At 44.1% G+C, this 16546-nt stretch overlaps 1 protein-coding gene across 1 annotated transcript in view; it reads right to left on the reverse strand.

Moving 5' to 3' along the window:
• Positions 1–16546, reverse strand: part of CALCOCO2 (calcium binding and coiled-coil domain 2) — a 153842-nt gene that overhangs the window by 86070 nt on the left and 51226 nt on the right. The window contains exons 3-6 of the mRNA XM_040331327.1: positions 13239–13317; positions 10766–10914; positions 3984–4025; positions 1708–1803 (exon numbers count right to left, since the gene is read on the reverse strand). Of these exons, the coding sequence (XP_040187261.1) occupies positions 1708–1803; positions 3984–4025; positions 10766–10914; positions 13239–13317 (366 nt within the window). The remainder of the gene's footprint in view (positions 1–1707; positions 1804–3983; positions 4026–10765; positions 10915–13238; positions 13318–16546) is intronic.

Genomic DNA, 16546 nt, shown 5'->3' on the forward strand with positions numbered 1-16546 from the left:
GGAAACTGGTCAGAGTTGAGGGAAAGATGGATGGTGCTAAATACAGGATTATTTTTCAGCAAAACCTGTACCACTCTGTGTGCGATTTGAGGCTAGGACGGAGGTTCACCTTCCAGCAGGACAATGACCCCAAACACACTGCTAAAGCAACACTTGAGTGGTTTAGGGGAAACATGTAAATGTGTTGGAATGGCCTTGTCAAAGCCCAGACCTCAATCCAATAGAAAATCTGTGCAAACCATACTACTTGAAAGAGCTGCAGCAGTTTTACAAGGAGGAATGGGCAAAGATCCCAGTGGTAATATGTGACAAGCTCATAGAGACTTATCCAAAGCGACTAGGAGCTGTGATAGCCGCAAAAGGTGGCTCTACAAAGTATTGACTTTAGGGGGGTGAATAGTTATGCACATTGACTTTTTCTGTTATTTGTCCTATTTGTTGTTTGCTTCACAATAAAAAAAAAAAAAAAAAACATCTTCAAAGTTTTGGGCATGTTCTGTAATTTAACCACTTCCCGACCTCCTCATGTACATTTACGTCAGCAGAATGGCACGGACAGGCACATGTACGTACCTGTACGTTCTCTGCTAGACGTGGGTGGGGGGTCCGATCGGGACCCCCCCCGGTACATGCGGAGGTCGGGTCCGCTCTGGGAGCGATCCGGGACGACGGCGCGGCTATTTGTTTATAGCCGCTCCGTCGCGATCGCTCCCCGGAGCTGAAGAACGGGGAGAGCCTGGGGTAAACACGGCTTCCCCGTGCTTCACTGTGGCGGCGCATCGATCGGGTGATTCCCTTTATAGGGAAGACCCGATCGATGATGTAATTCCTACAGCCACACCCCCCTACACTAGTAAACACACACTAGGTGATCCCTAAATGTTACAGCGCCCCCTGTGTTTAACTCCCAAACTGCAACTGTCATTTTCACAATAAAGAATGCAATTTAAATGCATTTTTTGCTGTGAAAATGACAATGGTCCCAAAAATGTGTCAAAATTGTCCGAAGTGTCCGCCATAATGTCGCAGTCACGAAAAAAATCGCTGATCACCGCCATTAGTAGTAAAAAAAATAAAAATGCAAAAAAACTATCCCCTATTTTGTAAACGCTATAAATTTTGCGCAAACCAACCGATAAACGATTATTGCGATTTTTTTTACCAAAAATAGGTAGAAGAATACGTATCGGCCTAAACTGAGGAAAAAAAAAAATTATATATGTTTTTGGGGGATATTTATTACAGCAAAAAGTAAAAAATATTGCATTTTTTTCAAAATTGTCGCTCTATTTTTGTTTATAGCGCAAAAAATAAAAACCGCAGAGGTGATCAAATACCACCAAAAGAAAGCTCTATTTGTGGGGAAAAAAGGACGCCAATATTGTTTGGGAGCCACATCGCACGACCGCGCAATTGTCTGTTAAAGCGACGCAGTCCCGAACTGTAAAAACCCCTTGGGTCTTTAGGCAGCAATATGGTCCGGGGCTTAAGTGGTTAAATGATGCAAAACCTCAAACAATCCAATGGTAATTCCAGGTTGTGAGGCAACAAAACACGAAAAATGCCAAGGGGGGTGAATACTTTTGCAAGGCACTGTAAATATACAGTATTTCAAATTGTTCATATTATATTCCTGTTTACTCCTTAGGAATTCAGGGTAAACTGTTGCATGCGCTAAATATGAAGGTATATACAATATAGAGATACCATATTTTCCTCCTCTATTCTGTTGTCCTTCTCTGTTGCAGTCTGTAACTGAGCCTCTTGGGTCTTGATCATCTCAGCCTGATCCTGAATTATTTTCTTCAAGAAAACAAAAAGAGAATTATACATTATTTATCACTGAGAGTAGCCTCTGCTTATGCATTTTTTCATCAGATACCCCGTTGGATTTTTCAGCTTTGCGATTGGTTAGTTAAAAATGTATAAATAGGCGTTATTTTATAGGTTTGGATGGAGTAGCAAATGGTTAGGACTCCTTTTTATTGCTTTCTGTGCCCCTGCTGGGTAAGATCACCTTCTCTATTTGTCCCGGTGAACATTATCACCAAGACAGGAAGTGATGGGAAATCCAAATTTTTGGAGTTGTCACCAGTACAGAAAGGGAGGGGAACTGTTTAACTGTTGCAGTAACAACTGTCCCACTTCCTCTCACATCTGTTGCAATTCTAGCACTGGAAGGGAAGGGAAATATTGCCAATGGGACACAGACAGCAAAAAAAATACTTTGCTACACTATCCAAAACAAAAATAGGAAAAAGTCTTGGGTATACGTACACTTTAAGGAAACAAGGTGGATAACATATTTAAATGGCTGTAAACCATTACATATACCACTGAAGTGACTAGCCTTAGGTGTTATACAGCGATAAAACAAATTCTCCTACATAAGTTGTACCTGTTTATTTGCAGCTCCTCTTCTTTACAGCCTCCTAAAGCACAACTTTAGCGCAACATTTCTAAGCTCTAGAACAGTTGTCTCCAAACTGCAGCCCGGGGGCTAGATGTGGCCCTTTGCCTGCTTTTATCCAGGCCCAGTGGGGCACAATTCCTCCCACTGACATCAACGATGGGACACAATTCCTCCCACTGACACCAACGATGGGGTACAATTATACCAATGATGGGGCACAATTACTCCCACTGAAACCAACAATGGGGCATTATTTTTTTCCCACCGACGTTGGGACCTTCTACTCCCACTGACCACTGTCTGGCCCTCGTAAAGCCTGAAAGACAGTAAACTGGCCCTTTATTTAGAAAGTTTGGAGACCCCTGCTCTAGAAGGCAGGGGTCTGATGTCACACACTGTACAGCATAGAGCACAGAGCTGAGTGTAATCTGAGACCTGAGTGAAGGGAACATACACAATCCCCTCTACACAGTCTCCTATGAAAACAAGCACAATTAAGGCAGGCCATACATGGTCGAATTTCGAAAGAATTTTCTTTTAAAAATCAGACAATTTGTGATCCGATGGTGCCACCAATGATTTTGAAATTCGACCAATCAAACCTTAAATTTCACCTCATGTCCCTACAGAAAATAATTTTTTTTCTGGGAATTTTCTTTTCTTCCACACTTCTTGCGCATTTCTTTTTCGATTACATTTCTCACACAATTCTCCCATCATTGATTAGAAAATCTTTTGTTTTTCAAAAAGTCCAACATGTCCGATTATTAAAATTCAATGGGCACAGGAAAATCAGCTGTTGCTGCAGCCCACTAATGGTGGGAAATACAAACCAAAATTCTTAGATAAGATTTTCAAAAGAAAATTATTTCGAAATTCGAGCCTAGGGCCCCATACACACGGGAGTATTTATCCGCGGATACGGTCCAGCGGACCGTTTCCGCGGATAAATCCTCTCGAGGATTTCAGCAGATTTTAATGCGATGGAGTGTACTCACCATCGCATTGAAATCCGCGCCGAAATCCTCTGGCGATGACGTGTCGCGCCGTCGCCGCGATTATGACGCGGCGACGTGCGCGACGCTGTCATATAAGGAATTCCACGCATGCGTTGAATCATTGCGATGCATGCGGGGGATCCCTTCGGACGGATGGATTCGGTGAGTCTGTACAGACCAGCGGATCCATCCGTTGGGATGGATTCCAGCAGATGGATTTGTTCTGCATGTCAGCGAATATCCGATCTGCTGGAATCCATCCCAGGGGAGATATATCCGCGGATAAAGATCCGCTGGCGTGTACACACCATAGGATCTATCCGCTGAAACCCATTTGCTGGGATTTATCTGCGGATGGATTCTATGGTGTGTATGGGGCCTAAGGCTGTCAATCACTCTCTGTGTGCTGGAGGAGGGGCATTGCCAACCCCCAGTATTCGGCGGCACAGCCTGTCAGAAGTGCTTAGTAGTAAGTCTAGTACACACTATAGAGTAGTGGTCACCAAACTGTGGACCTTTGTTTGCTTTTATCAATTTATGGCCTGACATTTTCACTTTGGAAGTAGTTGTACCTTAAGATTTTTGTTCTCCTCGTTCATGTTTTCCATTTCCTCCTAAAATTAAAATAGAAAAGCAACGGATCAGGATAGCAGCATCTGTGAAAGACTAGGGAACTTTATGGTGGGAATTCAAAGGCTATTACAATAAACAGGCTGTACTTACAAATGATAGTGCTCGAAGGAACACCTTGAACATAGGATGCACTTTTGAGCACATTCCACCATGTATTGTGCATATGTTTGTAATAGCTACTGCTAGAAGGTGCTATTGGAGGCAACATGCAGTTTGTATTTTATTACCAGCTACTGTTAAGTGTAGAGAACAACAAAGAGAAGGTGGTTTCGAACTACAGTGAGTCTTCAGGACTCCAAACTAACCGGAAGCACCATGACATCACAGGTGACATCACATCACTTGTTTTTAGTGCTCTGCTACAAATGCTCTTTTGGAGTGATCTGTCATGTTTACTGTAAGTGTTTACTGTCATTGATAGCCAGCAGTGCTAAATCTGCCAGGACTACATTGCATTCTATCTATGCAGGTGAACCATTTTACCTTTGGATACTGGGTGTATCTCCACATCTTTCCACACCCTATGGCTGCATGCCTGCTTGGTGATTTTGAATATATTTTTTTCTCCTATTAACAAACTGTATGCATTATGTTTGATCTTTTTTTTTTCTGGTTTTGTTTGTATATTTACTACTGTTTTCTGTTTAGTGAAAAATATTCATAAGCTCCTGAAGAAGCGTTATTCACGAAACATGTTGAGTAGTTTGCTCCCACTCTGCCAAGAGGATCAAAGAAACAAAAAGCAGGGAAAGAGGGGGGAGCACTCACATTTGCCACATCCGTAAATTTAGAAGACAAAAAAGGGGGGCAATTACTCAGAAAAAACGTCAATTGATGGTCGGATTTTGGAGGCAAGATATATAGTGTATATGGACAGTATCCGCTGTACATCGTCTACGCATTTCGCCGTTGGGCTTTCTCAAGACGAGCAGAAGAGATTTAACAATGTAAAGATATATTTCATTGTCTGAAATGAAACATATTACATTAACATACAGTACATCCTTGTTAGTTATGATATATTTCATCGGTGTCAGGGACTTACCTCTCAATTCCGGCAGGCCACCATTCGGTTGAGACAACAGCGCTCACCTGTAACTGCGCGCCATCGCACGTCCAATGCGCGCGCATGTGCCAACGGCACGCGCGCGTGCACAACGGGAAGGCGCGTGGCGGGAGCGCGCACGTGCACATTAATTCGGCTTGGCGCCAAATCTCCTTTAAAAGCTCACTGGTTCCCCCAGCACATTGCTGTCTGATCTGCAGCTTCTGAGTGATAATCTGTATCTGAACCTGATTGCCCGTTAAACCTTCTGACCCGGCTTGTTGACCATCCATACCTCTCCAACCTCTGACCTTGGCTTTCCGTTGACCCTGCTCCTCTGATTGATCCACCGCTGCCAGACCCTCCTGCCTGTACCGTGACTACACTCTAGCCTTCTGTACCTGATTACCTGATTACCCGTTGTGACCTGGCTTGTCTGACTCTGCTATTACCTGCTGTCCACTAATCAGCTTACCTTACTAGCTTGTTTCCGTTGTACCTTCAGCTAGGGTCGCTGACCCACTTCCTCCGCTCCAGTGGTCTCCAGTCCCACTGCTCCAGAAGGGATCAGCAACCTGCATCTACTACACACTACTCCGGCACTCCTACCCCGCTGCGCTCCTGAGCCCACTGTTTCCATTCCAGCGGCTCGCGAGCCAGAGCTGTAAGAGAGGCCTTCTCCTGCGACCAGGCTCTGGCTACCAGGTACGTGGTACATAACAATCGGTCTGCCCTGGAATTAGAGTTTTTGCCTGGATATTGCAGGTACTTAATTTCCTTAATCATTTTTTTAATCTAGTTTAAAGGCTTTTTATTGCCCTCAATAGTCATATACCGTATTTATCGCGGTATAACGCGCTCCCGCGTATACCGCGCACCCCTAAAGTTGCCCCGAATCCTGTGGAAAAAAAGTTTTTTTTGTACTTACAGTTTTGGTGTCTTGCGCGGCGTCCATCGGCGGCCTCGTCGGGTCAGGCGTCCGTCCGAGGCTTCGGGTGTCCTCTTCGTCGGGTCCGGTGTCCGTCTGCGGCTTTGGGTGTCCTCTTCATCGGGTCCGGCGTCCTTCTGCGGCGTCCTCCCCGCGCCGAGTTTGAATACTGCGCCGACATATACAGAGCGCAGTACACTCGTGTATTGTCGGGCAGGCTCGGCAACTCTCGCGCTGACGTCCTGTACGTCCAGGACGTGAGCGCGGAAGGAGCCGAGACTGCCCGACTATACCCGAGTGTACTGCGCTCGGTATATGTCGGCGCAGTATTCAAACTCGGCGTGGGAAAGCGGGTATCGGCGTATACCGCGCACCCACGATTTTGCCCTGATTTTCAGGGCAAAAAAGTGCGCGGTATACGCCGATATTGTCTCTTGCCTTGGTCTGTATTGTGTTTTTTCATAGATCTGGTTTGCTTTTTTCTGTGTACCTGAGGTGCCCCCCTACGGTTGACATCATAGGCTCATTGAACCCCTCATATTTTTATTAATCGCAACGGCTACTATATTTTTTTCCCCTTCATTTATTTTCTTTAGCCCAGGTTCACACTGGGCTGCGGGAGTGAAGCCGTGCGAGTTCAGCTGAACTCGCACAATTTCACTCCCGCTGGCAGTCCCGATTTCAGCCGCGATTTAAGAGACATCTGTGCAGGTTTCTGCACAGATATCAATGTAAATCGCGGCCCGAAATCGCAAAAAGTTGTACAGGAACTACTTTTTGAAATCGGTACAGCGCCGCAGGTGCGGCGTCACACTGATTAGGATGATGCCATTGCCGACAATTGCCGGCAAATGCCGCCGATTTGAGATGCGATTTTACATGTGAAATCGCATCTTAAATCGTACCCAGTGTGAACCTGGGCTTACTGTTGCAATTTTGTCTGTTCATCAGATTTTGGAGACTCTCTGATTATACCTGGACCTCTCTACACTACCTTTTTGATACATTTGCACACCTTGTTGGAACGCTCTGAGGTATTTTGGATGGTTATGTTCAGTATGATGCTATGAGTGATGTTAATATGCATATTTTTATTCTATTTTAAAAACCATTAAAAATGTCTGTTGTTACGTTAATGTAATATGTTTCATTTCAGACAATGAAATATATCTTTACATTGTTAAATCTCTTCTGCTCGTTCTGAGGAAGCCCAACTGTGAAACGCGTAGACGATGTACAGAGGATACTGTCCATATACACTATATATTCTATATGGTTTTATTATCTTTATTGTTAAATTTTCTATTGTGTAATAAAATTTATATTTTTTTATATATTCCCGTCTTGCCTCCAAAATCCGACCATCAATTGCCGTTTTTTCTGAGTAATTGCCCCCCTTTTTTTGCCCACTCTACCAAGGGAACTTCCCTGTGGTCATACATGCACTGACTTGGGCCCAGCAGATAGAGTTGGATGTGCTGTTTACCGCTTTTATAAGTCTGTACTGTATAAGTATTAATTTGTTACTAATAAAAACTTTTTTTTTTTTATATATTGGTGCCTAAATAGTTCATAATTTACTCTGATTAATTACATTTCTGTGTGGGACGTGGTACTTTTTATAGACCCACAGTACCATCCTGCAGTGGTGTATATGTTGCCAGGACCCACTAAGTCCATCTGGCATTTTAAGGGCCGATGCTGACTGGATGTGTCAATTACATCACTCTGATATCAGTTTGCGATGTCAAACACACAAAGAAATCAAAAGGGCCCAAAGGCCTAATGCATTACCAGATAAAACTTTATTCAAAAGAAGAAAATTAATGAATGCATACTCACAAAAGCCAAAGGCTAGTACAGCAGTAAAAAAACAGGCCTAAGTGACCAGGTAGCCCCTGGCATTACAGAGACTCGCCAGCTAAAGTGTTTCAAGGGATGAGCCCTCTTCATCAGAGCAAATCCAGTCAATGTCATGTCTCTTCTTATTCATATTAGGATATGACATTGACTGGCCTTGCTCTGATTAAGAGGGTTTGTTCCTTTAAATATGTTAGCTGGCAAGTATCAGGGATTCTAGGGTGATGTTGTGTCAGGGCTGGGGCTCAGCCCTTCCTTCTCTGAGCTGGCTGCTCAGCTGTCGCATAATTGCCAGCCCCTTTCTCTCCTCGATGTCTCACCTGTCGATGATCTGCTCATCAGCCCTGCCTACTTAAAGCCTTCCAGCTCACTTCTACTCTGCCTTCACCTTTGTCAAGATCACAGAGACTTTCTTCTATGTTCCTGTTGAAGACTTGCTTAGCTGACGTCCCTTCTGGCTGCTGACCCTGCTTGCTGTACTACTACGTTTATCGCTGGCTCTCTGACATTGGCTTGGCCGACTACCCGATCCGGTTACTGAACTCTGGCTATGTTTTTACTACGCTTACTATGTTTATCTTTTATTTTTATTATTAACCACTTCCCGACCGCCGCATGTAGATATACATCGGCAGAATGGCACGGACAGGCACATCAACGTACCTGTACGTGCCTGCCTAGACGTGGGTCGGGGGTCCGATCGGGACCCCCCCCGGTACATGCGGCGGTCGGATCCCCGGGGAGCGATACGGGACGACGGCGCGGCTATTTGTTTATAGCCGCTCCGTCGCGATCGCTCCCTGGAGCTGAAGAACGGGGAGAGCCGTATGTAAACACGGCTTCCCCGTGCTTCACTATGGCGCTGCATCGATCGAGTGATCCCTTATATAGGGAGACTCGATCGATTATGTCATTCCTACAGCCACACCCCCCTACAGTTGTAAACACACACTAGGTGAACACTAAATCCTACAGCGCCCCCTGTGGTTAACTCCCAAACTGCAACTGTCATTTTCACAATAAAGAATGCAATTTAAATGCATTTTTTGCTGTGAAAATGACAATGGTCCCAAAAATGTGTCAAAATTGTCCGAAGTGTCCGCCATAATGTCGCAGTCACGAAAAAAATCGCTGATCGCCGCCATAAGTAGTAAAAAAAAAAATTAATAAAAATGCAATAAAACTATCCCCTATTTTGTAAACGCTATAAATTTTGCGCAAACCAACCGATAAGCGCTTATTGTGATTTTCTTTACCAAAAATAGGTAGAAGAATATGTATCGCCTAAACTGAGGGAAAAAAAATGTTATATATGTTTTTGGGGGATATTTATTATAGCAAAAAGTAAAAAATATTGCATTTTTTTCAAAATTGTCACTCTATTTTTGTTTATAGCGCAAAAAATAAAAACCGCAGAGGTGATCAAATACCACCAAAAGAAATCTCTATTTGTGGGGGAAAAAAGGACGCCAATTTTGTTTGGGAGCCACGTCGCACGACCGCGCAATTGTCTGTTAAAGCGACGCAGTGCCGAATTGTAAAAACCCCTTGGGTCATGTAGCAGCATATTGGTCCGGTCCTTAAGTGGTTAAACAAGTGTGATTTAACTGTACTTCTGTCTTGGTCTGATTAATGGTTTCTGACATGTTGATACATAACCTTATGAGGGCTACCCTGCCCTTGGGTCTAGTTTTTACTGCTGTAATAGCCTTTGGTTTTTGTGAGTATGCACTCATTACTTAGTATTTTTCTAGTTAAAAAATACAGATTTTTACATGTAGGAGAGAAATGTCATAATTAGCCTTGGTTGGAACTGGTTAAATGGGTTTTGTGTTCTCATTGACATGTATAGGAATGCAAAACCCACTTGAAGAGAATAAAAACCTGTCAACACAAGACCTAGAACAGACCTGGAAATAACAGCTATTATCCCAACAACATCTTAAAAGGGCACCTAGGACTCAAGTGGTCAACAGCTGTAGCTTCAAACAAGCTTTTATGGGCCGTACACACGACCGAACATGTCTGCTGAAACTGGTCCGCGGACCAGTTTCAGCAGACATGTTCGGTCGTGTGTAGGCCCGAGCGGACAGGATTCCAGCATACATTTGCCCGCCGGGCCTTTTTCCAGCGGGCAAATATTTCTGGACTTGTTTTAAAACAGCCCGCTGAAATCCTGCCCGCTCGGACATGTTCGGTCGTCTGTACAGACCTACCGTACATGTCCGAGCGCCCGCCATCCCTCGCATGCGTTGAATGACTTTGACGCATGCGTGGAAGCATTGAACTGGCAGGGCCGCCCATGTCGCCGCGTCATCGTCGCGGCGACGGCGCGGACACGCCCCGCGTATTGTTTACGCGCGGATTTCTGTATGATGGTGAGTACAGCCACCATACAGAAATCCCCGGGCAGACATGTACGGTGAAAACGGTCCGGCGGACCGGTTTCATCGTACATGTATGCTCGTCTGTACGCGGCCTTAGAAAGCATTTTGCAAGATTCTATGGCTGTCAAAGCTTGCTAAAGCTTGTCTAACACTAGAGTTTGCCTTACCCTACTCAGATCTGTACTTACTACTCCCAGAAGACTTTTGAAGGGAGTCTACTTGTCTTCAAGAAAACTGCTTGTCTTCTCTATCTACTTGCTTGCTAAGTCACTCTGATGGGTTCATGTGCACAGGCTGTTGTTATGATCTGAGCTCTCTTCTTTCCCATACAAGTAATTGCAACCTCACCTCAAAGCATATAAAAACTATTCTTTGAGCAACTCAAAAGCAAATTAAAGCAACTCGGAAGCACCTGAATGCATACTGTATTCTGAAGCCCAAAGACTGATTATTTTTCATGTGTATGACATGTATAAATAGATTTAAATGTTGAAAACAAACCACTGTTGCCACCATCACAATTTCATTTTCAATTTCATTTTCCGCATCATCCTCCCTAAACTGGAAAGGGTTGCTGACTCCTCGAACATCTCCATTCTGGTCCACATAGCAGAACTGATAGTATTCATCATCCTTGGGCAGATAATAGGCTGCAAGAGAGGTCCTCATATTACTATCTGGGCTTTAACACAGATTCTATTAATGATGGTTGAGCTAAATTTACACAAAACAGGAATTAATACAAGATAGAAAGCTACAGCATGCTGGCTTCTGTTGAAAACTTTTCTTTTCACCTATAATTTTGAATATCTATGAAACAGCTTTCCTTGCTGTGAAAGAGTAACACCAAACAGTAAAATCTGTTAATGATCTACTCATGCAGTCTATCTCAACCAGGGCTGTGTGGAACCCTAGAGTTTCCCTAGAGGTTGGTAGGGATTCCTTGAGCAATGAGCAACTTCTGCTTCTCAGATGTTTTGGACCAGGGTGGTGCTGTGCACATAGCATAATGTATCTTGATTTCAGCAAGGTATTTGATACAGTTTCACATAATGATCTAATACAAAAGTCATACAAGCTAGGACTTAAGCCTTGGGCGGCTCAGTGGATATGCAGTTGGCTAAAGGATAGATACTAGAGTGTGGTTGTAAATGGGGATTACTCTGACAGAGAACAGTCACTAGTAGTGTACCACAAGGCTCCTTACTGGGTCCTGCCTAGGTATGTCTTTTTGCTGATGATACAAAGATGTGTAATACAGTTAATATCCCAGGAGGTATCTGTAACATGGAACATGATTGGCATTGCTGGAATGTTTCTAAATGTAAAATAATGCACCTAGGGAAAAATAATCCCCTGAAACAGTACAACATTGGGGTACAGTGTTGACCAGTACTACAGAGGAAAAATATGTGGGGGTATTTATTTCAGACGAGTGCAAAATAAGCAAACAGCGTGACCAGGCAGTGGGCAAAGCAAATGGAATTCTAGGATGCTTCACCAAAGGGATCACCAGCAGGAGGAAGGAGGTCCTGATTCCCTTATATAGATCTTTAGTGAGACCTCATATTGATATCTGTGTCCAGTTTTGGAGACTTCACTTAGACCCCTTTCACACGAAAGCGCAACTAAATCAGAGCTAAGGCGCCGTTTGTTTTTGCGGTGCTTTAGCAGTGTTTTAGCTGCGCTTTTGCGACGCTTTTCGGGCGCTAGCGGGGTGTTTTTTTTTTTTAAGGTCACGTCCCACGCCCCACGCCCCGACGTTCTGCTTCTCGTGACGCGCTGTATGCGACGGTCGGAAGCCTGTCAATCAATTAGGAACGCCCAGTCCCGCAGAAGACATACCCGGAAGCGGCGGTGAAAATACGGTATGTACGGGGAAAAAAAAACAAAAAACAGCCGATTGTCATTAGGACAACTCGGCTGAATGTAATGTTAAAAATTTATTTTTGGGTGAACCTCGCTTTAAATAGGCTTGTGGCATTCTCTCCTATCATTGTGTACTGCTCAAAGTGCACAGGTGGAGAAAACCTGTCTCCACGCAGGGTCAGTGTGGTCATTCTCTATGCCTCAGTCATTCCCATCCTGGGTGCACTTTAGGAGTTCACAGGTGGGAGAACGAAGTAGTAGAAAGAATCAGAAAGGGCCCTTCGATTGTCAGAGGCGTCTATTGTGGTTATTCAAAGGATAGGCACGAGTCCGCTGCTTTAGTAAAACATCCCATTCATTTATTTCACTAAATAATACAGTGAAGTAAAGAAATTGGATGTTTTACTAAAGCAGACTACTCGTGCCTATCCTTTGAACAACCACATTAGGTGCCTCTGCCAATCGAACCACCTAAGGGCCCTTTTTGCATTGACTCTTTCTACCACTTTGAAACTGTGTGTTTCCCTGTAGATCTAGACCCTTTTCCCATGGACTGTCTGATCAGGCCCGCCTGTCAGTTATTTGGGTGGACCTGATTTGACCCTTCAGTCTCTTCTATGGAGCAGTGGATGTAAGCAGACACATGTCTGCTGACACCAGCTGCCATACCATCCGATCTTGTCTGCCAAAAAAAGAGGGCCCCGTCCGTCCGGCGGTTTGGAGTGGATGGCATCAGATGGAAACGGACAGGCGGTCGGTTTCCATCTGATTGCCCCATAGAGGAGAGCGGAACTGTGTCCTTGTCCGATCTGCTTAGCGGGGACCTGTCAATCCCCCTACTGAGCAAGGGGATTCCACTTAGCAGAAGTGCCCTGTAAAAAGGGCCTAATCCTTAGTTCTTGTCTCAATGAAGGATGGGGGGAGCAGAATCTCTCCAAGGGAACACAGCCATAAAAAGAAGCCACACTAGCAATCTTGGATCAGAGGAAGCAGGAGATGTGATTACAGAGTATAAATTACACTACGTGGCTGTGAAATCATCCTGAAGTTTCACATGGGGAGAAATTGTGCGTTTTAGCAAAGATTCCTAAGAAAAGATTCTGACCTTTGAATAGAACTTGGTTATCCATACTTGTTGATAATGCAACCCACGTGTAATATTCTTTTGTGGTTTGCCATCCAACCTAAAGAAAAAAAAATCCATAAACAATATCAGATATACACATAGCAGACTGTAGCATGATTAAACTTGATTAAAGTTGTAAACATGAAATTTTCCAAAATTGTTTATAAGGATCCTGGATAGAGTAGGGAAGAATAAACCGGTCTTGTTTTGCTTTTTTGTGTTTTTAATTTTTTTGCTTTCTGTGTCACAATAGGGAAATTTTATATAAAAACAGCTGAGAATGTTGTCGTAAGTCGCTTGAACTATCGTCCATTGGTCGGTGAAACGTTCACAGCGAAGATCCAAGTTACAGCTCTGAAAATATTAAGCACAGTCCAGTGCCTGAAGAAGATTCAAACCATGCGTTTTTTGAAGCGCGTTGGGTGGTCAGTCGTTTGACAGCTTCTGGGCTTCTGTTCTCAGCTGGTTTTTATATATCCCCAATTATATGTGTTTGTTTTTATTCAAATCACTTCTGTGCTTGATGTTTCATCATGTATTATCTTTTTGTATATGCCAATAAAATTGTAACTTTTTTCATACATCATTTTGTGGTCCACTTAAAATCCCTTCTTTGAGGAAAAGTGTTTCTACTATATGTATATGGGATCCGCAAACAGTATAGTTGAAATAACTCAGGCAAAAAAAACGTTTTCACTGGAAATATATATATATATAGTGCATTACATAAATTTCAAATAGTATCAATGTAAATATATATCAAACAATTCATCAACTATAAAGTGCATAATAATAGTGCAGTTCATAACAAAATGCATATGTGATGATAAAGTGTGTATTAGTTCATTTTCCAACATTAACATACACTTTCTTCAAGAAAAGAAAACTGAGTGTGTTACCGTTCAAATAGAAGTGGTATGCTTCCACCTCCTTGTGTAAGAGAAGACCGTTGGCGCGCGTACGTGCGCATGCACGCACTGTTAGAACGCAGCAAACCGGTCGGAATTTCGGCGCGCATGCGCGCGCACAAAGGATACACCAGCCGCCTCAGCGCGCTTCTGCGCATGTGTAGTACCCGGTGAGGCGGCCGTGTCAGGAGAGAGAGCGGGAGTGGAAGCACACCACTTATATTTGCACAATTACGCACGCAGCTTTCATAAAATAAACTAATACACACTTTATCATCACATATGTATTTTGTTATGGACTGCACTATTATTATGTTGATGAATTGTTTGAAATATGTTTACATTGATACTACTAAAGTTTTATGTTATACACTATACTGTATATAAGTGAGTTTGCGCAACGCCGTTCATACCTGTCAGAAACCTTGAATCAGACGGACACAAAAAAAGCAGTAAAAATCACACCTTTTAATAAAATGGTAAAAATGGTACAACTGGTAAACGATTTAAAACATAGCCAGGGTTCGGTAGTCAAATTGGGTAGTTACAACAAGCCAGGAAATCAGAAAGCCAGAGATCAGCGTAGACAGGATCAGGAACCAGAAGGGACGTAAGCCAGCCAAGTCTTCAACAGGAACACAGCAGAGAGTCTCTAAATATATTGGCCAAGGCGAAGGCATTGAACAAAAGAACCAGGAGTTTAAATAGTCAGAAGGGGGTTGGCTGTGGGCTTGACTGAAAAATAGGAGATGATCAACAGATGAGCCACTGTGGAGTGATGAGTACTGGCAATTCACAGACAGCTGAGCAACCTGAGCACAGAGAAGGAAGGGCTGGGAGCCCAGCCCTGACAGCACCCTCTGCTCAACGACCCCTTCCCCTCAGGGGACCACCAAGTTTGAGCGGAAAACATCTTTGGAAAGCACGGAGGAGGACAGGACCATGTACGTCCGAGGATAAGACCCAAGAGCGTTCCTCCGGACCATACCCTTTCCAATGAACCAGGTAATGTATGCGCCCATGAAACCTACAGAAGTGAATGATCGGTTGTATCCCATACTCCTCATGGTTCTCAACCTGCACCGGGCGAGGACGTGGTACCGAGGTGGTGAAGTGGTTGCACACCATATGTTTTAATTGGGAGACATGAAAAACATTAGAAATACGCATGTTACATATCAGATAAGACCAGAACTGAGTGGACTGCAACAGAGGAAACCCAGACGTGTTTAAGTGAAATATGATAATTTATTAAAGATAATTGAAATAATATAAATACAACTGCCTCCGATACCACACAGTGAACAACAACCAATACTAACGGTTATACCTGAAGGGTTCCTCATGTACTGGCACTTTAAGGCTGGCTCCACCCAGGAGTGATGACAAGGGTCAAGGGGCATAGTAGCCATCTTAGAGAAAGCACATGTAAAGGAGCTGATAAGATGTACTGTCCTGAGATGCATGTTGCAGTGTACAGATGACCTGAAATAAACATCCATTGTTCCAGACCAGATTCTTGTGTCTCTCACAACACAGAGGATATAACACTAACAGAACCCACAAATAATAACAGTAACAGACCAATATGTACAAGTAATGGGGAAAACCAGAATCATAAACAGGGCCAGGCCAGGGTCGTCAATGGGAGATCAGCAGCTGGGGAAAGGGAAACAAACAGGACAAGGAGAGAATGGATGGATCACAGGAGGGATGGGTACAGGTACAAGGCTCAGGGTTCAGGTAACAAACAGGAACAGGATCAGGTACAGATACAGAGCTTCTCAGGATCAGGGCGCAAGGAGAGATGCCAAGGCAAAGTAAGAGTGTGTCTGCCGGGTATTTATACACATCTCCTGCAATCAGACTCAAGTGATGCCTAACTGCAGGAGATGATGTCGTCCCCACACTGCCAGGAACCACCCGCTGGTGGATGCAAGTACTGCGGCCCAAAGATTACATAATACCACCACCAGGGGAAAGCTCCCCTGGCAGTTCCAGACTGCCAGGAGACACCTGCTGGTGGACCACAGTACTGCACGCCAAATATAAGGCAGTGTCACCAGTGGATGGAACCTTCCCTGACAGTTGGAAGGAAGGTCTAATGTGTAAGCCACTGGGTTGGTCCTACAGAAAATACGGAAAGGCCGATTAAATCATGGTCCCAGTGCCAGTAAGAGAACATGGAGTTGGAGGTTACGAGATGACAGCCAGACCCTCTCCCCAACCTGGTTGGAAGGCGAAGGTAGGTGTCGGCGGTCAGCATGGAGTCTGTACCTCACTGGCACGTTGCAAGGACTCTTGGACCAGCACCCAAGTGGAATGAAGACCACAGAGATACTCCTCTAACATAGGAATTCTTCGAGGAACAAAAGAGTC

Source organism: Rana temporaria, chromosome 12 (genome assembly GCF_905171775.1).
Source record: "Rana temporaria chromosome 12, aRanTem1.1, whole genome shotgun sequence".
Classification (NCBI taxonomy): Eukaryota; Metazoa; Chordata; class Amphibia; order Anura; family Ranidae; genus Rana; species Rana temporaria.